We start from the raw sequence: 22,440 nt of genomic DNA, 5'->3' as shown, positions 1-22,440 counted from the left end.
TAGAAAAGTATAGTCGGATATCAAGGACCCTCTCTCAGGATTTCTGTGAAGATGAAATGAGATAAAGAAATGTAAAATGTGCAGCATCTTGCATGTGTTAAGTCCTAAGTCTCCGCACAACGTTGTTCCATCTGTTACAGAAACTCAAGATCGAGTAGGGATCAAATGAGAGCGTGAGGGCAGACTCCTTTGTGAACTGGAAAGCACTGGATGTGAGCTGCATTATCACATAGGGCTCTGGAATTGGCCCACGCAGCATGGCCCTGGCTGCACCCGTCTACCAGCCAGGAGACCTTGGGCAAGTGTCTCTCTAAAGTTTCATCCTTAGCAATGAGATGAGTCATTTTCTAAAGGCATAGTATAGGAGAAGTAAACCAGAGAACCCAAGATCATTCCGGCCTTTAATGACCCAAGACCCAGTTAAACTAAACCAGCTCCTGTCTGGGTACAAAGGAAAACAGTCCCCTCTCCTGGCCATGGGAAACCCAGGCTTTGCTGGGGCTCAAGGTCAACCCTAATGGCCTTGTAGGCTGGACTGATGGTCTTTGTCTTTCTGAGGAGAGCTCATGTCATGGATTCTATCTGGTCCAAGCAGTGAGACATTGAAACAAACACACAAAAGAGATGCCAAACCAGATAACATTCCAAATGAAAAAGTTTGTTTTAATTAAATACAAACAAGGAAAAAAAAAAAGGCACCACGGCCCATTCAAGTATTTTGCATAGATGTACAAATATTGTAAACAATTAATAGGTGGATAAGAGAGAAGAGGATCTGTTTTTCCATTAAGCATCTCCCAAATAAAAAGAAAATTCACATTGCCCTGGATCCCTAACGCGTACGTACACACAGTGGGTGGTGCGAGGGGACGTTCAGAGGGTGGCTTTGGGGGAGTTGGGCTTGGATTCTGCAGAACTTCTCCTTAGCAGGCTCCCCTAGGGATGGGACCCCTTTCCAGTTGGCATTCCCTTGGCTTGTGTGGGTGCCCTGCAGAGCTGTTATACACATATTTAACACAATTACTGGCTTTGAAACTTGTCCCCAATTTTCAAAATGCAAGTCTTCCATACCCTTTGTCAACTAAGAAGAAATTAGGTCAGACCTAAGGGGAGGCTTTATTAAAAAGGATTATTGAAGGATGAGGAGAAGTTACTGCTATCGGGGAGGGGGAAATTGCAATGCAGAGAATACTCAGACTTTGAGATCTGCAAGAAGCTTAGAGTTGGGGCAGGAAAGGGCTTTTCTCTTACAGGTAGAAGTCAACATGGAGGAAAGGAACCTACAGCAAGCAGGTAGTGCCACTTGGCTAATGTCCCACAGAGCCAGGGAGCCAGGGGGCTGTCTTCCTGAGGTTTGCATTCAGAGATGGCTCCAAGGCCCCCGAGAAAACCATTCCCAGGTTGTAAAACTGGCAGGAGCCTAGTTTAACTTCTAAAAAGATTTAAATCCTTCTCTATCTGAACAAACAGCATGCTGTTGATGGACAGACCAAACTGGAGTGAAGCCTCCCTCCTCCCCACCAGACCCTGGACCTACACCTACCCTCAGCCCAAGCCAGAACACAGGCTCTTTGTAACAGTCCTTCCCCAAAAAGATGAAGACAGAGACTCCCATGAACACTGTTCTTTCTAGCCATGTCCACTCCTTATAACAAAAGAAAAGGCCTTCTCTGCCTGGGCCATGGGATGCTTGTGGATTTGGAGTCAGTTGGTCCGAGCATCCTCCCTGTGGCCATGGTACCCTCCTCTCCGTATGGCAAAGTTCTCATCTCTTGTGATAATCCTTTGGAATAAAGCCCGCCTTCCCTAAATCCAAATGTGTTTGTATTTGAACCCTCCCAGCAGCGCTCTAGGCAGAGGAGTGACCAAGGGATGGTAACTCTTAGCACTCTTCTCCCTGGAAGCCTCTCTGACCTGCTGGAAAATGACTCCCAGCTCCCTGAACGGAACCAGGAGTAAAATGGCAAATAGAACGGGCTGCCCCAAGTTTCCATCAAATTAAAAAGATTCCACCATCTTCCAGTTCACAGTATAATTTTATGGGATGGAGATGGTATTAAGAAGAAAACCCAAAAGAAAACAAAAGGAAAGGGAACAAAAGCCAGGGCTCTTTCCACTATGGTTCCAGGGATAGTGGATTTGGGGTTCAAAAGGCTCATGCCATCATCATGGCCGCCACATGGTCACTTCAGAGTGACCTACCTCCTGATGTGAGGGAGAAGGGCTGCACCAGCCACAGGAGCATCCAGGAGACACGGGGTTGGTTGGTTCATTTGCAAGGGATGCGGGGGTCACCTTTTCTGGGACCCAGTCTGGAGGCACGGGGCATTGGGTGCAGCATGCTTAAATGGAAGGCTGTGTCCTGTCTGAATCTGGCAGTAAGAAGGTGGGGAATGGACATGGGGGAAGGAGGGCCCGAGTATCGTAGCCACCCTGAGGGAAGAGAAATGCATTTTCCTGAGATCTTTCTAAACCCACCCCATGTTTGTCCCCAGGTGTGCATTCCACATCCCCTACCTGTCTACAAACCCAAGAACATTAGTTCAGCACCTACTATCTGCAGAGAACTGTGAGGAGGCCCTTGGATGGTGAATAGGGAATCAAAGGAGCAGCCCCCTCTTTGCACTGAGGTCTTCAAGAGCAAGAAGGTGGGAGGTCCCTGGAAAACCCTCAAAGGAGTGAACATTAGGCCAGCTCCCCTCTGGAGAGCTGCTCAGCACCTTTCTGGGGGTAGGAGACAGTCTCTAAGAGATCACCCCCAGCTATGCTATAAAAATTGTCCGACTAGTAGAGCACCCCACAGACTTCCTCCTGAGCTCCAGACAGAATGAGGTCCTTGGAGTCCAGTCCCTCATCTGCTCAGAGCAGTGACCAGAGGAGAGAATGAAGGAAGTAGACATCAAAGGCCTGGTTGGAGGGAGGAGACACTGCCCCAGCTCAGACTGTTTCACTGCAGTGATTGACAGCTGCCTTCTCCAAGGACCTCTGATGCTCCTCCTTCACTACTGCCACAGCCATCCCTGGGGGACCTCACCTAGATGTAGGTGAGGGAGTACAGAGGAAGAAGCCCGCCCTGTTGAGGTCACAAACACAAGGAAAAATGAAGCTAGGCCCCCATGGCTATACCCCAAGTCCACTTGGGTCAACACTCTTGAGATCCAGTGCAGAAAATCCAGTGGCCACCCCATGAGGCAGGACCCTGACTCGTAAGTCACAAGCACCTGATTGCTAGAAAAGTCAGGACTGCCGGGGCTCCACTCACCAAAGCACCAGAGTGGGTCTGAGGGGGAGGAAAAGGTAGAAGCGTGGAATGCAGAAGAGAACCTAAGGGCAACCAAGAATTACCAAGAGTCCAGTGGCAGCCTTTGGCATCACGGCTCAGAGGAGGCCCAGGTCTGGTGCTCCCCCTGCTGTCTACATTGCCTACAAATAGTACCTGTCTGAGTCAGTGTGACCCGTGTGAATAAAGGGACTCAGGCTTGGGAGATAGGGGGAAGGGGACTTGGCTTGTCACATGCAGCCATATAGCCAGGAGCTGTCGTTTTGACCAAGCCCTGGGCTGGTTGGACCCTTTCTCAATCCCTAACAGCTAAAAGAGATGGGTAAGGGCCCAGCCTCTGTTCAGCTTGGGATCTCCAAGGGAGACAGAGCAATGAAAAGCTCTCACGCGTACCCTCCATCACAGGCCCTGGATAGATGACTTCTCCAAGCTAAGCTCCGGGCAGAGGGGCTGAGCAGGACTTGCCCCAGCTAGCTCACCAGCTCAGAGGGCCTTGCCCACCTCCATCAGCACCTCTGAACGGGGAGGACAGAGGGCAAAGCTGCCATTCGCCCTCCGCCGCGCTCTCCCCTCCCTACCCAGGGTTGTATATTGCACAAAACAACATTTAGAAGCCATTCGATAGTAGTCCTCTGGGCCTCTGAAGAAGCTGAGGAGGCATGAGTCAAGAAGGAGAATTTCCGAGATGTGGTGGTTCCAGGAGGAGGCCAGGAGCTGCTCAGAGGTGTCTAGACATGCTTCTTCCAGATCCCGTGGTCCTGGGAACTGTGGTGTCCAGAGTCCCCAGGAAAGCAAGAACCTTCTAGGTGGGTCTAGATTTTGGAGCTGGTCATCCCAAAAGCTCTCTGTGGTCGGTATTCAGGAAACTGGAAGGAACGAAAAGGTAGGGAGAAAGAAATCAGCTTGATGTCCACTGGGGGGATTCATGGGGAGCTGTGCTCTTGCATTTTACAGATGGAAGGGCAGATACATCATCCACTAAGAAGAAATGCTTCCAGCAGAAGTCCTGGACCGTCAGCCTGTGCAGAGGTATGGCGGGGCTCCCCTGGCAAGCTGGGGAGCCCACTTCCTCACCTCGGCCCTTTCACACTCCCAGGACTGGCAAGCTGAGAACATTAGCCCCAGAGAAGAGATAAGGAGAGAGGCTAGGATACCCGGCCTACCACAGCCACTGTTGCTTATTACTGCCCTTTTATAGATGAGCAAAGGGGGACTCCAGAAAGGGACTCGTTCAGGGCCACCCAGCAGGTCTGGTGTAGATGCAGGTAGAAGCCACCACAGCTCAGGCACCAAACTGCTACCTTTCACATGAAACCAAAACCCCCATCACTGATTTCAAGCAGGCACCAAAAAATGCTAAGCTTTTGTCCCTGGTTTTTGCTTTGGAAGTTCCATCCAGACAAGAAGCATGCACTGGTTTGTTTTCTCAGCCACACAGGTGACCTCTGGGACTTTCGTGGACTCACCTTTGAGGCAGGAACTACCAGAGGCTGGGACTGCTGAGGGCCAGCAGCAGAGGGCCTAAGCTCTGAGGCACCATTTGGCCTGGGGAGGGTCCTGCGGCCTGGCACAGGGTTTGCAGGGAGCGCCTTCTGGGGTGGCCGAGGCCTGGAGAAATCCTGGAGAGAAACAAGTCAAGCTTCCAGATGGTGCCTCATATACAGGAAACACTCAACACAAATTAGATGAATAAGTGCCCTAAATTTCTTAAAATCAATATGCATTTCTCTACACTAGTTAAGTTTCTTGAAACAGGAATGTATTTCTTATGTAGCTGGGAAAAAAAAAGTTTAGAGGGGCAAAGAATGGATGGCCCCAAAGTTGGTAGGGTTTAAGAGAAGCCAGTTCCTTCCCTGAGAAGGTCACTAATGGGTAGAAAAATGGGCTAAAGGCAAGCATGCAGAGAGGCCAGGAAGAATGCTGAGGACCAGCATGTTCTCTAAGAAACTGTTAGAGAACTGAGAGCAGAAACAAACTCAGACAGCAGGAAAAGTCATGTTCTCCCATTCCCAATGTGATCACCCTTCCCAAACTGCAGTAGCTGCTGGAGGCCAGGAGAGACCTTCTAGGGAAAGTGATGCGGGTGCAGATGTTGCCTGCAGTTGAGGAAATGCAAAATGAGCCACTAGGGAGTTGCTATCTGGGCCTTATCAGAATGTCAGCACCAGGCCTTGCAGAGCAGTGACCTGCCTCAGGCCACATCTGATAGGACCCAGCTCAGCTCTGCCATGGGCCTCAGAGCACTGTTTCCTGGAAGCCAAAGCAGCCCCAGGCTCAGGGTCCCCTTCCTTAAGGGGCGGCATCTCCATCAGTCAGGCTGCACAAGGCAGACACTGGGTGTCATCCCGGGCCAACGCCCATCTGCAGGTGATCCTCAAGTCCTGTTTACTCTTTTTCTCAGTCATTCATCCTCCCCAGGCTTCCATTCCTAACCTCAGTGCAAGCTCCCACCATCTTTCTAAGAACAGTGTTTAAACCTGCTGACTAATATGCTCATTTGCCATCACAGTGACCTTTTTGTTTTCTAAAACTATTTAAAAAAAATTTTTTTTTTTAGTTGTCAATGGACCTTTATTTTATTTATTCATATGTGGTGCTGAGAATCAAACCTAGTGCCTCACACATGCTGGGCAAGTGCTCTACCACTGAGCCACGACCCCAGCCCCTCTAAAACTATTTAAAAAAAATTTTTTTTAGTTGTCAATGGACCTTTATTTAATTAATTTATTTGTATGTGGTGCTGAGAATTGAACCCTGTGCTCCACACATGCTAGACGAGCACTCTACCACTGCGCCACTACCCCAGCCCCTAAAAAACATTTATTTAACTGAAGTGTGATACATACATCAGGGCCATCTGCCATCAGAGTTTCCCTACTAGTGGGTCCTGGACCAAGAAGGCCCTTTCCTCCCCTGCCTCACAGTCTAGCTACCTCCTTCTCTTCTTTCATACCAGAGCTCAAATCAAATGTCACCTCCCAAGGAGGCCTTTTTTTTTTTTTTTTTTTTTTTTTTTTTGGTACTGGAAATTGAGCCCAAGGGCGCTTAACCACTGAGCCACATCCCTAGCCCTTTTTTGTATTTTATTAGAGACAGGGTCTCACTGAGTTACTTAGGGCCTCAAGTTGCTGAGGCTGGCTTTGAACTTGCGATCCTCCTGCTTCAACCTCCAGAGCCACTGGGGTTACAGGTATATGCCACCATGTCTAGCCCAGGGTGGCCCTTCTGAGCACCCTGTACCCCTTCTTCACAAAACTGACCACTGTCACAGCTACATGCATCCCAGAGCCTCTTCCCCAGCGGAATGGCAACTGCTTGCTCATTATGGCTGGTACCAGGCAGAAGCACATGGATGGCAAGCATAGAAGAGGTCCTGAATGCTCAGTCCCCACCTCTCCAGGGAGCCCACATCACCCAGCTAGGAGGATGGGCCTTAGGTCTGGCCTGAGACTAGACAGGATAAGTGCCTTAGGGCTGGGAGGTAGGAATCTCACTTAGCTGGGGGACACCCACAGACCCTGTGATCTTTGACAAGTCCCTCGACCCTGTGAGACAGCAACCCAGGTAAGAAAAGAGGGTAGAAATAGCTCACTTCTTGGAAAGGCTCTGAAGGGGGAGGTGGCTGGCCCCATTTTATCCCTGCAACTTCCCTCAGAGCAGCTGCCCGCACTGCCTTCCCTTGAGAACCCCCATCTGAACCCTAGGTCCTGGAGGAGCCATGCTTGGGATCTGGCTGTTGGGACACCTGCCACTGCCTCCCTCTCCCTCTTCATCCTGTCTCTACAGGGTTGCTTTCTCTCCCTTGCTCCTCTCTCTTTCCACTGCGTGTTGAATTGTGTACACTCCCTCAAAAAAAAAAAAAAGTCAAATGTTGAATTCCTAACTCCCAGTACCTCACAATGTGACCATATTTGGAGCTGAGGTCCTTAAAGAGGTGATTAAATTAAAATGAGGCCGTTAGGGTGGGCTCTCATCCAACCTGGTGTTCTTGTAAGAAGAAATACAGATACAGAGATACCAGGGAGGCAGAGGAAAGGCCACGTGTGGACATTGTGAGTGGGCAGCTGCCTGCAGGGCAAGGAGGGAGGCCTCAGGAGAAGACAACCCTGCCAGAACCTTCATCTTAGGCTTCCAGCCTCTGGAACTGTGAGAAAATAAATGTCCACGGTTCTATCCACCCATTTGGTGGTATTTTGTTATGGCAGCCCTAGCAGCTGAATACACTCCCCTCTCTTGTGCCATGAACAAGGCATTGGGGTACACAGACTCTCCAACAAGGGTGTGATAGTGACAGATACAATTTGGAGGGACAATACTATGAAGAGAGTCCAAGAGCACCAAGCTCAGACCAGGGGGTCAGGGGAAGCCACAGGGAGGAGTGGCATATAAGACCACATCAAAGGGCAAAGGGAGCTGGCCAGACAGAGGGCAGGAGAGGATCAGGCAGAGCAGCATTTGCAGCTATGTAGATAGGAGACGAGCACCGGGCACCAATAGGAGTTAATTTTGGGTGGAAGGTAGGTAGTGGTTGGTCATAAAATAGGCTAAACAGGGAGAAAGTGCCCTTGGTTGAGAGGCTGTCTAGGGACCATATTTCCCCATGCTCAGACTGTTCTAATCCTCTCTGAACCCCCTGGATTCACCAGATTGCTGAAAGGGCTGTCAATTCCAAGTCCATCTTCCCAGATCTGACATTGCAAATTGCAGGTGGCCTTTTAAGGGTATGCCCCGCCCCCGACCAGAACTACTGAGAATCCACTTACCTGGGAAATAATGCAATTTGGTGCAGGGGGTATAGGCCGGCTTGGGGGAGGCCTCCTGGTTGATTCTTTTCTCTCTACTTGAAACGCAGTCCCTGGGGAGTTTCTGGTAGCCCTGTTCAGATGTATTGGCAATGGTACAGGTGGGGATCCACCATGCAGATAGTCTGGAGGGGGCCGGGGAGGAGGCTGGGAGGGCTTTCTCAGGGTTTCAGGGGTGTTGGTCACCTGTAGGCACAAGACAAGGATCATCTGAGACAAGGATTTAAAAACTCAGGGGGTGCCCTGTGTGGGCATCTCATGGAGATGACCAGAGCCCAGGGATAGACAGATATGCTGACCTGTTACCACCCCTGGGATCCTAGAAGTCAGATCTTAAAGCCGTTGATGGACACCAAAACCAATTGCTATGTCTCTCAAGTCATTAAGATGGCTTTTATTACCAGTCCCTTGGGCCTACAGAGACCCTAGGGAAAATCTAACAGGATCCTGAGGAATAAAAGAGAAATAGCAAAACAACACCTCCAAGCCCTTACCTTTCGCTTTCCCTGGGGTGTCTGCAACTTGAAAGTTGGGTTGGCATGACCAGATCCATTGTTTTGAGACACCCTGAAGGGACAACTGGAAACAAGGAATAGAGGAAGAGAAGAGAGGATGTTCAGCAAGGAGCAGAGGCTGAGTCCCTCTGACCCAAGCACGGCCAACCCACTGCTAAATCTTCCTTAGTATAAATCCAGAGGAAGTGGGACTGGTCCACTCTCAAATTCCGTCTCCCTAGGTAAGGACATTTGGCATGGTCAATGGAGAGCTGCTAAGCAACGAAAGTTGGCCTGACACAAAACAGAGCTTTCTAAGCACCTTATCTTCACCTTCTGTAGATCTTTCCTCCCTACAGAGATACAAGAATTGTCAACCAATTCCCCTCAGGCATGGGTTCAGAAAGACCAGAGATTAAAAATTCCCTTAAGGACAAGTGTAATTTAATAGGGGACTCAGAACTTACATTACGATATCCTAAGGGTGGCATCACATTACAAAAAAATTAGTCTACGTTGGGCTGATGTCTAACCACCTCTGTAATGACTGGGCTTGGGCAAGTCATTTCTTCTCTGTTGACACAATTTCCTGCTCTTTAAAATGGGGGGCAAATCAATTAGATAAAGGATGGCAAATGATTTTATCTCATATTCCAACTTTAGTTGGTTGGGGGCATTCTGCAGAGGATTTGGAAGTGATGACCAGGCTCAGTAGAGACTATTACAATGAGATCATCTTAGTAAATGTCTGGCATGGTCACAGAGCATGACACAAAGGAGACGACGGCACGAACTCTACATTCATCTTTCCTGAATCAGACCCACCACCACCACACTTCCAACACATATTGCTTACAGAGAACTTTGTGATCCAGAAGGGAACCCCAAGTCATTGAGGGCACCCTGTCCTACCTGAACTGCTGCCTCAGCTTGAAAGGGAGGGCCGAGGGCTTGAGCTGGCCCAGCTTATTGTTTTGTTTGCAGCAATAGTACATCAGCGTGAGGACCGCCAGCACGAAGAGGGCTGAAAACACTCCCGCTATCACAGGACCAACACCTTCCAGAAAGAGAGCTCAAGTGAGAGACTGAGGAGCTGGTTGAGCTCCAGCAAAACAATATATTCCTGATTCTTCTTCAGACTTGATTTGCATTTAATTTGCATTGCTTATTTTAGCTTATAAATTATGATGAAAATCACATATTATGTACTACTAGGAAACCACTAATATTAGCTTAAATAGCTAGTTAACTTGCTTCAAGGGGACCTTATAATATAAATCTGCCATGGGCACTTTGGTTTAATTGAAGATAGTCTGTTTTAAGGCAAGCAGATCAAGCCCTATTATCATGTGTCACTAGTTTCTGGACTGAATCGTGATTTTCCTGGATACCAGGCAACCAACGCAAAATACTGACAGACTCCTACCCTTCATCCACGATTTCACCAAAACTGACAATCTTCTCATGAATTATAAATTTAAATGCACAAAGTACCTTTACACCAATGAAACACTGCTTTTATCAGTTTTATATATTGAAGCTTCTTCCTTGAAAGATTTTATTCTTGAAAACAGTAACTTGCTACTATTAAAGGAAAAGGTTCAGAAACCACAGGGCTAGAGTATCTGAGATTTCCTACTAAAAAAACTATAAGTGTTCCAAGTGTTCGGTTTCCCACTTTAACCTTTGTTTATGCAAAGAAGTCTAAACTACCAGAATGTACCCCACAGTAATGTTTACTTTTAAGTACCCAAAATAGGACTAGTCACCACCCCGTCCCACCAAAAAAGGATATGACTATTCAATGACCTATAGTCTCTCTTTATCTCTCGTTCCACTAAAGCAGGATCACCTCCTCAGTAAAAGGACAGACAGAGACTGAGCCCAGTCCCCAAACCAGTTGCTGGTCTCAGATCCCTCCTCCCCCCACCCCTTTATCTTGGTTCCCTCATCTACAAAATCAGGAGTATACATCAGTCTCAGTGCAGACACTCTGCAACATGCTACCTGTCCCCATGGTGCCACCCCTCTTACAGCAGGCAGGGGACTCACTCTCGGGGGGCATGGGCCCACTGTCGATGCTGCCTCCTTGGCCCGGAGTGTTGCAGAAGGGTGGTGCCCAGCCCCGGAAGCAGTGGCAGTTCTGATTGTTGTTGCAGACCTGGGGCGAGGGAAAGGCAGGGGCGTTAGCTCGCCAGAGAGCCCCAGCCTCCCACAAGGCCTGTCCTCCCAAAACCAGCCCAGGGGAGCACGCACCCCATGACCATTGCACTTCTTCCCACAGCCTTCGGTTTCAAAGAAGGAGGTGTTCCTGCACTGCCCCTCGAAGCAGATCTGCAGGGAGGAGGAAGCACAGTTGTCAGCACAGCAGACACTGGTCAGGAATTAGGAGATGGGATGTGGGTTTTGCACTTAGAACATACAGGAACCTGAAAAGGCAGCCCACTTCAGGTTACCACTGTGGGAAATGGAAAGAGCTTAAAAAGCCAAAGATAGAACAGGAATTAACAAAATTCTGCTATTACCTTTGTGATTAGGGAGGAAAACACATATTATATTGTTAAAATCCTAATTTAACAATTATAATGAAATATTTATTCCATATTACTACTATATTGATATATATGGGTTTTTAAATTTTTTTTGTACTTTTAAGTGGACAGAATGCCTTTATTTGTTTATTTTATGTAGTGCTGAGGATGGAATCCAGTGCCTCACACATGCTAGGCAAGCACTCTGCCACTGAGCTATAGCCCCAACCCCAATATATATGTTATATTATAATATATATCTATCAATAGGTGCTAGTTTTAATATTATGTTTAACAATAACAATTCTGACAGCAGCCTTCTCTGTGCTAGAAACTATACCCTGAGCTTCAAAGTTCTTTATGAATTCTTCATCCATCTGAGGTAGCTGACATGATTTCCCCAAGGATTCCCTAACTTAGTCCATTTTTAATTCACATAATAACTAATGATATAGACAAAATCAATAATAGCTGGCCCACCTAAGTGTGTTAGAAACATTCTCACTTAATCCTTAGTCTACAAGTGACAGTCTATTGCTATTGCTATATAAGTTTTCTTTTCTTTTTTTTTTAAGCTAGAGATGGACACAATATTTTATTTTCATTTATTTATTTGTTTTTATGTGGTGCTGAGGATTGAACCCAGTGCTTCACACATGCGAGGCAGGTGCTCTACCACTGAGCTACAATCCCAGCCCTATGTAAGCTTTTAGAAGCCACTGAGAATGAGAAGCTGGGGAGGCCTCTCCTTTCAGAGCTCACCCTTCTCAACCTCTCCTCTCTGCAGCCTGGGTCCTGAGTGGGACTGGGGAGAGGGACTCACGTGATTGTAGCCACACTTGGTCCCGGTCATCACCAGGCCTGGGTCCAGCATGTCACCCTCTTCTTCGGGACCTCTGTAGACATGGGTGCCCCGGCACCGGATCTGCCTTCCATTCATGATGATGGTGGTATCGATGGGGACTGCGTTGGACTCCAGGGGCCGGGCCTCAGAGCTCTGACACTGGATCTTCCCACACTTGGCATCCCTGGGCCCCAGAGAGAGGGAGGAAAGGAGATGGAATCAGGCTAGGAAAGAGTGAGGGTAAGGTAGAGCTTCAGTCTTTCTTGGCCAAGAGAGCAGACTTGGGTGGGGTGGGGCAAAGACACAGGCAGTGAGGGTGCTTTAAGGGAGCCACCAGGGGAGACCCTGTATAGACCCAGACCAAGGCAAGGGAGCAGGCTCTTTGTCTCTGAGCCGATCTCGGCCAGAGAAGCTGCCTTGGAAAGTCCTAACTTCAAGGACAACTGCCTGACCTAAGCAATCTGTTTCCTTATGTTCTTTAGGCCACTATCCACCTTGTGCTCCAGCCAGAAGCCTGGGGACATTTCTGACTCCTCCTTCTTCCCTGCTCTTGGATTCAAGCAGATTTCCAGCCCCTGCCAATCCTCCCTCCTACATATCCACCCTAGCACACATCACTATCCTTTCTTCCCTGTACTGTAGGAAACTGATTTCCCTGCCTCCATTCTCACCTCATAGGAGTTTAACCTCTCATCGCTTTCAGGCCAAAGTCTGAACTTTTCATGACCTACTTCCTGCTTAACAGCACAAGCTCATTTCTCATCATCCCCTCTTTTTTGCACCTCTAAATTAAGTATACCAAACTACTGTTAGTTCTTCCAACTGTCAGGTTTTTTTTTTTTTTTTCAACCATCTCTCTGACTAGAACACTCTTCTACACACCAGCACCATCCCTGACCCTGCTGGTTTAGATAATTGCATCATAACTGTGCCTAGGTAACCACACCAGGGAAAACCACACCAGGCCACTAAGTCGGGTTGGGTGTCTCTCTCTCCACATTCTCAGTATCACGCTGTATTGCTAATTAAAAGTTCTACACACTCAGCACAGTATCTTGTACATGGTAAACCTTCAATAGATAATGGTTGGATACATGGATGGGTAGATGGATGGATGGAGAGGTGGATGGATCCAGGTGGTTGGATGGATGAACGGATAGGTAGGTAGGTAGATGAATGGATGGACAGGTGAGTGGATGAATAAATGGATAGGTAGATGGATAAATGGATAGATGGATGGGTACTGGGTAGATGAATGGGTAGATGGGTGAATGGATCCAAGTGGTTGGATGAATGGATGGATAGGTGGGTAGGTGGATGAATGGATGGATAGGTGGATGGAGATGGATGGATGGATAGGTACATAGGTAGATGAATGGGTAGATAGGTGAGTGCATGGTCAGTTGGAATGAATGAATGACAATGAGTCACTCAAATAAGGACATAAGTGCATTCAGTACAAATGATCTCAGAAAGCCAATTCCCTCCCCCTATTGTAAAAAAGGCTCAAAAGGAAGCCTGATCAGCTTTACATCAAGCTTTGCCAACCCTCCCTCTGATTCCAAAGGGCTGATTGGTATATTGTTGAAAAGCAGGCCAAGAATAGAGACTTTAGCTGACTTGGGTAGAGGCCCAGCTCTAGGACCAGTGCTCTGCTGAGCTGGGATGGAGAAAGGCAGACAGAGAAGGATTTACTCTGTCATTCTTCTTCTCATGGGGTCTACACTACTCATCACCTCATGTTGCACTTCTTGTGTTCGCCATTCATGTCCTTCCCACAGTTTCCAAAGGTGTCTCCTGCCACATTCACCTTCTCAAAGCACAGGTCAGGGGCAGGCCGGGCTCCTGGGTGTGCAAGAAACAACTTTTGTCAATACACTAGCCTGCCAGAAGCCCCCAGGGCAAAGCTAGCCTTTGGCAAAATCAAGAGGTTAAGAATGTTTTTTGGGGGGAAGGAAAAACTCAGTCTCTTCCTGTTCTCTTATCAGGCTATTTCATTCCCATTTCTCATCAAGACCAATTCGTAGAAAATGTCTGATATCCATTTTCATGCCCCACTGAGGATTTATATCTCTGGGGGTTTGCATGCTAGGACTATCTCTAATGAAGAAGAATCGCCATATTTTAGGATTGAAAAAAATGATAATGCATACAATAACAATAGCACTATAAAAACATCTTTGTAAATTTATCTTCACATAGATAAGGAAGTACAAGTGTAGGCCCTAGGCTGTTTCCCAGCAGTGGAACTGATGGACCCAATAAGTGCATTTAAAATTTTGATATCTCTGAATTACTTTCCATAGGGATTGTACCTATCTCTTACTTTCACATCCTCCACAACACTATATATGATCACTCTTGTTATATTATTATTTTATCATCAATACTCTTAAACTAACTTTCAGTCTTTAAAATCTGACATATGAGCAGTTCCATCTGTTATAATTTGTTTTCCTTTAATATGACTGAGGTTAAACAACTTTCCATAGCTTAGGGGCCATTTTCCTTTGCTCTTCTGTCTCTATTATCTGTTCATTTGTCTTTTGGATTCTTGTCATCTGTTTGTCCCATCTGAGAACTAAAAGCATCTAGGGTCTGGGAAGAATGCTGTCCATTCATCTTCCCTGAACAGCCACTCAGAGTCCAGGCCGTGAAAGAGGTGGTATCCAGGGGTGTTCTGAGGCCAAGATGGTAAGCTGCCCGAGGGACTGGAGGGGAGGCTGGCTCTGAAGTTCTGGGGGGAGAGGGGCTGTGTTCCCCAGAAGAACCCTTACCAGGACCCCACAGCTGCTGGCACTGCTCCTGGTAGGTGAGGCACATGCCATTGTAGCAGTAGGCCTGGCCGCCCTCGCAGGGGGTGCCGTCCATCTGGTAGAAGTTGGTGGGGCAGTGGGGAGACTTGCCCGTGCAGTACTCTGGGAGGTCACACTGCCGCGCCTGCTCACGGCACAACGTGCCAGGAGCCACGAGCTGAATTTGAACGAGATGGAGGAAAAACAAGTCATTTTCTTGCTTGCCCTTAACCCCATTAGCCAAGGGCTTGTGAGCATCACTCTTGCAGAACAGAATGTTCCAGCCACCAGGGTAATATCACAGCAGTTTTTACCCCATGAGCCTTCTAATGCAAACAGTGACTCCAGAGTTTTCAAGGTGCTAACTCACTTCCTCTTTGCAGCCATCTTAAGTAGAAATAGGTCAGAAATAACATTTATGCAACAGTTTTAGGGCTTACTATGTGATTTAGTAACAACAACAAACTTCATGCAGCTCCCACTCAAGTTGCCCAGTGCCAATATTAGTGCATTTAGTTTTCCTGATAGTCCTATGTAATATAATTATCCCTGTTTTACAGATGATAAAACCTGAGGTTTAAAGGTAAAATAATTATCCAGAGTCTCACAGTTAGTCATGGCAGAGGATCCAGGCCTACTAACACATTCAAATATACACACACAGCATTCATACAGCACCTCTGGATTTATAGAGCATTCCAGCAATAATGCATTCCCAAAACTGAGCCAGGTACTGGGCTAAGTATGTTATATACACTTATGCTACCCATGAGCTATGTGCTGCTATTTACCCCACATTGCAGATCAAATAACCTGATTAGTAATAACACACATCAGGAAAATAGTAAAACCTGAGCTTTCACTTAAGTAGTTATTTTTTGTTTGTTTGTTTTTTGTGTTTTTTTTTTTCACTTCTGGGAATTAAATTCAGGGGTGCTTAAACACTGAACCACATCCCTAGCCCTTTTTATTTTCTATTTTGAGACAAGGCCTCACTAAGTTGCTTAGAGCCTTGCTAAGCTGTTGAGGCTAGCCTCAAACTTGTGATCTTCCTGACTCAGCCTCCTTACTTGCTGGGATTATAGGCATGCACCCATCATGCCTGGTCCTATTTGAGTCTTAACAGCCCCCCCCTCCCCGGGTGATCCATGTTATTAATACTGATAAAGAACCTAGACTCAGTTAATAAGTCCCCCAAAGTCACACATTCTGGGCTTGATGTCAAGGTCTCAGACACCAGGAATGCTTTGTGAGTCTCAGACTGAAATCCTGGCACTAAATGAAATGATCACACCCCATGCTTATTCTTAGGCTTGGGTCCAAGGACTTGACCCAGCACAGCCTCCCTGGGGTACACAAAGTCATACCAGAAGGTCTGCAAATTCCCCCTGAGCGAGGCAAGAAAACTCAGATCTGAGGACAAAGCCCTCCTTTGGTCCTGGGTGACTACACACCAACCACAAGGTCCTCCCAAGAGAGAAAGCAGTCGGGCCCTTCTGCAGGCCATGCTCAGGCCAAGTTACTTGCTGAAAGACAGGGGCCCCAGTTGCAGTGGTGAGCAGGGGCAGTGTGTGGAGGAGAAGCTGCAAGGCGCACATATCTCTACCAACCTGGAGCAGGTTGGAAGCAAAGAGGAGCCATCCTGAAGCCAGTTTGCCGGGTCCAAATCCCAGCTCCTTAATGATCCCATCACTCCCCCAGGATGGCAGCTGAAGCCTGGCCACACCTGCCTCTCACACCCTAGCACAGCAGTCACCTGTCAGGTCAGGTCCCCAGGGAACAGGTCCACTTACCTTGCACTGGTGGCAGCAGGAGCCATGAGCACACTCGGCCCCTTCTCTCAGGGTGCAGTTGGAGGCATTGCAGCAGGGGTTGTTACATTCCTGAGGAGGCAATGAGTGGGCGTGAGTCTCTGGACAGCCAGGCAGGCATCAAGAATGAGAGTCCTCCGGGCAGGCGGCAAGAATGAGAGCCCTGCAGGGGAAGGGCTTTTGCCACCTCCCCAGCCCCAGCCCTGCCCCATGTGCCCCTGCAGCCCCTGCTCCCTAGAATTCCTTACTAGACCATCACTCAACAGCTTTATCATCAAGGTCATGTGCACGTATCACAGACCGTACACGTATGCACAATCTCCAGGGGCACCACGGAGACGCACAATATTTTGAGTGTGACAATTTTCCCAGGCATTTCCCAATACATATGTGTATGTGATTATAGTTATTTTACAAAATCATAGTATTCACACTGCTTTTAATACAACTCCCTCCTTTCTGAAGGGTCTGGGCTCATCTCTGAATTGATGGTAGTGGGGGAGATATCATCTTTAACTTCTGAACGTTACATGCTCATATTTAACAAAAAAAAATAGCCCACCACAGAGGAAGTTATAAAATCAGATTTTTCCATGTACACAGACCCTCACTTTCACCCCTATCATGTACTGTTACTCATGTATTCTTCCCCAATTATTATGCATTAACTAACATATTTTCATCCTTCAAAAAATAGAGATGAAACAACTCAGTTCTGCTTTTTGCAGAACAACATGCTTCTGTTAAAAACTACAGAGCTAGGCTGCACGCCCTCCGCCCTCACTTTGAAGATGAGAAGTAAAGAAGGAGCGTTCTGCCCCTTCTTCCTCTTAGCAGCCCTTCCCAGCCTCGCCGGCACTTCCTACATCCACTTTCAATCATTCCTTCTCCAGGCTAAACAGCATGAGCTTGTTATTTTAAGCAGCCTCCTAAGGCTCATGTTCAAGTTCATAGACCCAGCTGTGCGGCCTCCAGAATAAATTCAGTGCAGCTGGAGGGCCAAGGAGGCCACTGGGGAAGAGAGAGACAACATGCCACAGGGTTGTGGTTTCTGGTTTGACCAGATGCTCACAAAGGCAATGCCACCCTGATCTTGGACACAAATAGTTCAACCAGAGAGAGGCTGCAGAAGCAGTGCACCTGGAAGGCTTCTGCCCACACCAGACATGCGGTGGGGTCTTTGATGGTCACGTGTAGGAAAGGCCTATGAAGAAGTAATTCTTTACTGCATTCTCTTTGGATCTGGAGCTTTGAAGCCAAGGCAAATTCTTCCCTCCTTCTAGCACCGTCTTACCTCTTCCTCCCCACAGTCGCACTCTTCCCCATCTTCCAGGTACCCATTCCCACACCTCCGGCCTCCATACAGTGTCTTCGTGTCTGGCATGTTGGAAAGACACATCCCACCGCCTGACTGCAGATACCTGTCCAGCTCCCTCCTATTGCATCCATTGAACACTCGGGGGAAGGGGTGCCTGGTGGACGACAAGGCTGGAATTGGCTGGGGGTCTGCTAACCGTGAGGCTGATTCCACCTGGCCGCAGACTCCCTAGTTCCTCACACATACATTTTGCCCACTTAGAACTTTCAGACACACTGACTTCGAAATCTTTCATGGCTAATCATGAAATACTAACCATGCCATAATGTTTAATTTTTCTTACTCTGTATGGAAAACATATTTGAGAATTATTACAGCAGTATCTGCCTTTGTATGAGGGAGTTACAATAAGCAAAGGGTAATGCACACCTTACAACAAGGCCTCCAGCTTTAGAACTGAACAAGATATCACCCAACCCAAAATTTTACTGAAGCTGATATCAGATGGGTATTCTCTGTGATGGAGGAACAGTCAAAAAAGGTCAAGATCATAGGTTAATTTTTTTTCACGAGCTAGTAATATGTATGCAGAGCACACTTTGTACTAAACTATCCAACTCACAAACTTGTGCTCTTTATCTTACAAGAGCATGAAAGTTCCTGGGTCCTCTGCTATTAGGAAAAAGAAATGAAAGTACAGCAGTTATCCCTCATCCACAATTTTGCTTTTCATGGTTTCAGTTACCTAAAGCCAACTGTGATCTGAAAATATTAAATGGAAAATTCCAGAAATAAATAATTTATAAGTTTTAAATAAATTTTATTATAGTCACATAATTATATAGTTATTATTGTTATAATTATACTACTTTATTATTAGTTATTGTTTTTAATCTCTTTCTGTACCTACTTTAGAAATTAAACTTTATCATAGGGATAGATATGCAGGAAAAAAACACAGGATACATGAGGTTCTCTGTGATATGTGATTCCAGGCGTCTGAAATGTCTTAGAATGTGTTCCCTGCAGACAAGGCAAAGCTACTGTGCCACAATTTAGATCTAAAAAGGGAGGGTTACCTGCTCCCAATTCTCTTAGCTAATTAAAGGTGAAATACAGAAGGGTTTCCTTCAGTGATAAGGTATGCTATAATGAATGTTAATAATTGTTAAATTAGCAAAATTAGTAAGTTGGGTAAAAACAAATTGAAGTAGTAATGAATATCAACAAATCAGGTAAAAACAAATTGGAGTAGTAATGAATATAACTCTCAAACATTTGTCTACAGATACTCCTTTGAGATTGGAAGAGAAAGGGGTGAATTTCCCCTTGAGCACATGGGCTCTGAGCATGATCTGTGGAGTTGTATCCTCCATTCAATATCATCCATTCGGTGTCACAGCTGAGAAGGGAAGAACAAACACTAGACACCAGAGCTCCCATTTCATCCTGGAGACACTGAAACACCATTCTCTAAGAAGCACAGCAGACTAATGGTTTATGGCAAGGAACATAAGGTCCACCATGATGCCTTCCACTGAGACACTTTGGTCCTGGAAGAACCCAACCAGATAACTCCATATCCAAACAACTTGAAGAGAAGTCCTCTTTCAAAGGTTCTGGTTTAGAAAATCCCTCCCAACTTCAAGGAGATTCAGCTGCTTTGTCTTTTTTTTTCCTTGTGGATAACAACCTGCAAATTCCCTGAAGAGTCACTGTAGGGTACATGGATGGTCCCCTTCCTTCTACTTGTTCTGGAAGCTACATCAGAGCTTTGAAGCAAAGTCTGGGATGTAAATAGCACTAATTGAACTCTTTGGAATGGAAGGACCAATGGCTAAGGCTGTGATCACAGTGGGTCCTCAGAATGGATAAACAACATGTGTGGTCAGGCCAATTTTGCAGCTGAAGACTCTAAGACAGAAATTAAGTATATCTAGGGTTCCACCAACACCGGAATTCCTACTAGGAATCTAGTACTTCTTTTAAACACTTGCCTTCTTGGTCCTCTTCCAATTTCTTTGTGGTTAAAAACCACATTCTCTGCTAAGGCCCTACTAGAGGTTTAACAGAGGCTCTCTGGGACCAGCTGGGAGGAAAATTTGGGTCAGCCTGGATGTGCATGCCTCACCCTCCTCCCCATCCTCACCCTTCCTGTTGACTCACCCAGTGGCGGCTGCCATGATGCACCCACCATCAGCTGCACTGGCCGAGCAGCAATCTGCAGAATCGTGGCTCATACCAAAATTGTGGCCCATCTCGTGGGCCATGGTGGCAGCCACACCAATGGCATTTTCAGAGTGGTCCTGTTCAGGGAGAGAGTTTAGGTCAAGGTCAAGGGGACAGCTCCTCCTCACCCTATCTCTTGTCTTTTCCTTGTCAAAGCCTTTGGACTCCCTATGGATTCCCCAACAACTGAGCAAAAGGCTCTCTATACCTGCTTTCAACAGCAAGTCTAGAGCCTGTTATTATTAGGAAATCAAATGCTTAAAAGTTCCTGTTTCTTGAGTTCTTGAAGGTTGATGAATTCCCAGACCAATATTCCCAGTGTTTTCTGAATAAATGAAAGATAAGGATTTCCTCCATTTTTCCTCTTAACCTATGTACCTCTTCAGGATGTAGGGCAATTGACAGGGAAACCCCACCTCGGACCAATCATAGGGTACACTTGACTCAGTGTCTTCTGAGAGCACCCCATGTGACAGACACATCCCAGACACAGCCCCTGGTGTAGCACGTGCCACTTAATGCTCAAAAGCAAAAGCTACAGAAATAGGAAGAAAACAAGCAGAGCTGGCACAGTGATTGGCACCTATAGCCTCAGCTATTCAGGAGGCTGACGTAGGAGAATGGCTTGAACCCAGGAGTTAGAGGCCAGCCTGGGCGACATAGTGAGCCCCATCTCAAAACAAACAAAAATGAACAGCAAAACAGAAGCAGAAAAATTATTTATTAAACACATATGTTTGTTGTATAATTTCATTTAATTTCCATTCTTACCCAAATATTATAAACCATAAAGTTATCTTTATTTTTACAACTGAGGACACCTGTTAACTCATCCAAAGTCACATGGATGCTCTTTGAAACTAATCCCTTTGGACTCCAGATCCTGGATTTTTAACCTTTATGTCAATAAATAAATACAGGATGGGTGGAGGGATGGACAAACAGATGGATAGCAGCCTTCCTGATATCTACTCACAGGTTAGAAATGAGTAGTCAAAACATTCTCCTAAAGTCAGAGAGAATTTCAACAGAAGTTTCCTAACTGTGATTTTGAGATGGGCTCTTGTTTCATAATGACAAAACTGCAAGCTCTCCAATAAAACAAAAAAACAACAAAAAAAAAAACTAACTATCTTCCTACTATCCTCCAGCCCCTGATGATGGACTCATGCAATCTCTCAGGCCTCTCCTGCGCTTGAAAATCAAAAATAAACTACAATAAATGAAAATTCACCCCTGAGTACCTCCACCTGTGAGAATTAAATAACTTCATTTTAAACAATTGCCCTTCTTGATGTGAAAGCTTTTCACTTTTGCAACCGTAAATATCAGATTATTTTTTAAAAGATGACTTCCTGTCTTGGGAGAAAGTTTTATTAAATTCTGTGGCACCAACGTATTGACTGAGACTTACCATGTTGACCCCTCCCGATTGGTATACGGAGCACATGGCCATGAGGGGGGCCAGACCAATGGTGGTACCCTGGAAGGACATGCCCCTGTAGGAAGGAAAGAGAGGTGACTCAGGTGGGTGCTGGAAGGGCTGCTCCTATGTGTGCAGGAGTGGGTGACATTCCCAGCTCATTCCCAAGGGGAGGGGCTCTGGTGTCCTGGCCACCTGGGCAACTTTAGGTCACCCCACCTCTCACTTCCTCTCACCTCCAGAGAAACAGATTGAATGAAAGGTCACTTTCCCCACAATGTGCCCATAGTCAATTCCCAGGAAGGAAACAGGCAGGGCCCATAGAGCTCCATCCCATTCCCGTTGCACAGGAAAAGGTCACAGGGAGGAGCGGATGGGAAGGTGGCGCAGGGTCTGATGCTGAAATGAATCATGCCCGCTTCCACCAGCTGCCAGGGCCCCAGGGCTTGCCCCAGCTCTGTGGCACACGCCTTATGGGGTTGAGGGGTGGGGAGATTGGGTGCCATTTCATTCTCACAGGTTCTGGGGCCAAGGAAACAGCTGTGTCCCATCAGGAACCTGCAAAGCACAGCTGGGTGCAAGGATGAGCTGTTTCTGCCTTTGTTTTGCAATTATGATCCTAATCTGCCCACAGCCATCCCGGTTTGCCCCAGTTTAATACCTCCCTCTCTTAGCTGTATATATCCAGGGTCGGCAAGAAGGAATAAAAGAAATACCAGTGTTTTTGTGCATGCCACAAAAATGTAGTCTATTTGAAATCTCTATGGAAATGCATTATGGTACTTATCTCAACGTTTGTCTTCTTATCTAGACTTTGAAATCTCTGAGAATGAGACTATCTGGTTTATTTTGGGACCGCTAGAGCTGAGCACAGAACAAACGTTTGCTGAATTCAAGGCAGAGTTATACTCAG

The 22,440-nt window shown here is 46.7% G+C and overlaps 1 protein-coding gene across 1 annotated transcript in view; it reads right to left on the bottom strand.

Annotated features, from left to right (window-relative positions):
- Positions 1 to 637: 637 nt before the first annotated feature.
- ADAM19 (ADAM metallopeptidase domain 19) overlaps positions 638 to 22,440 on the bottom strand; it is an 85,389-nt gene continuing 63,586 nt past the window's right edge. Inside the window, exons 10-23 of the mRNA XM_081273127.1 lie at positions 21,519 to 21,603; positions 20,042 to 20,181; positions 17,852 to 18,029; positions 16,540 to 16,629; positions 14,729 to 14,924; positions 13,688 to 13,796; positions 11,931 to 12,135; positions 10,833 to 10,910; positions 10,629 to 10,737; positions 9,489 to 9,633; positions 8,577 to 8,661; positions 8,044 to 8,268; positions 4,747 to 4,899; positions 638 to 4,146 (exon numbers count right to left, since the gene is read on the bottom strand). Of these exons, the coding sequence (XP_081129253.1) occupies positions 4,093 to 4,146; positions 4,747 to 4,899; positions 8,044 to 8,268; positions 8,577 to 8,661; positions 9,489 to 9,633; positions 10,629 to 10,737; positions 10,833 to 10,910; positions 11,931 to 12,135; positions 13,688 to 13,796; positions 14,729 to 14,924; positions 16,540 to 16,629; positions 17,852 to 18,029; positions 20,042 to 20,181; positions 21,519 to 21,603 (1,852 nt within the window). The 3' untranslated portion in view covers positions 638 to 4,092. The remainder of the gene's footprint in view (positions 4,147 to 4,746; positions 4,900 to 8,043; positions 8,269 to 8,576; positions 8,662 to 9,488; positions 9,634 to 10,628; positions 10,738 to 10,832; positions 10,911 to 11,930; positions 12,136 to 13,687; positions 13,797 to 14,728; positions 14,925 to 16,539; positions 16,630 to 17,851; positions 18,030 to 20,041; positions 20,182 to 21,518; positions 21,604 to 22,440) is intronic.

Source organism: Spermophilus citellus (genome assembly GCF_964194105.1).
Source record: "Spermophilus citellus genome assembly, chromosome: 1".
NCBI lineage: Eukaryota > Metazoa > Chordata > Mammalia > Rodentia > Sciuridae > Spermophilus > Spermophilus citellus.
Note: the sequence above shows the minus strand (reverse complement) of the source record. Positions and strands in the feature narration are given on the sequence as shown.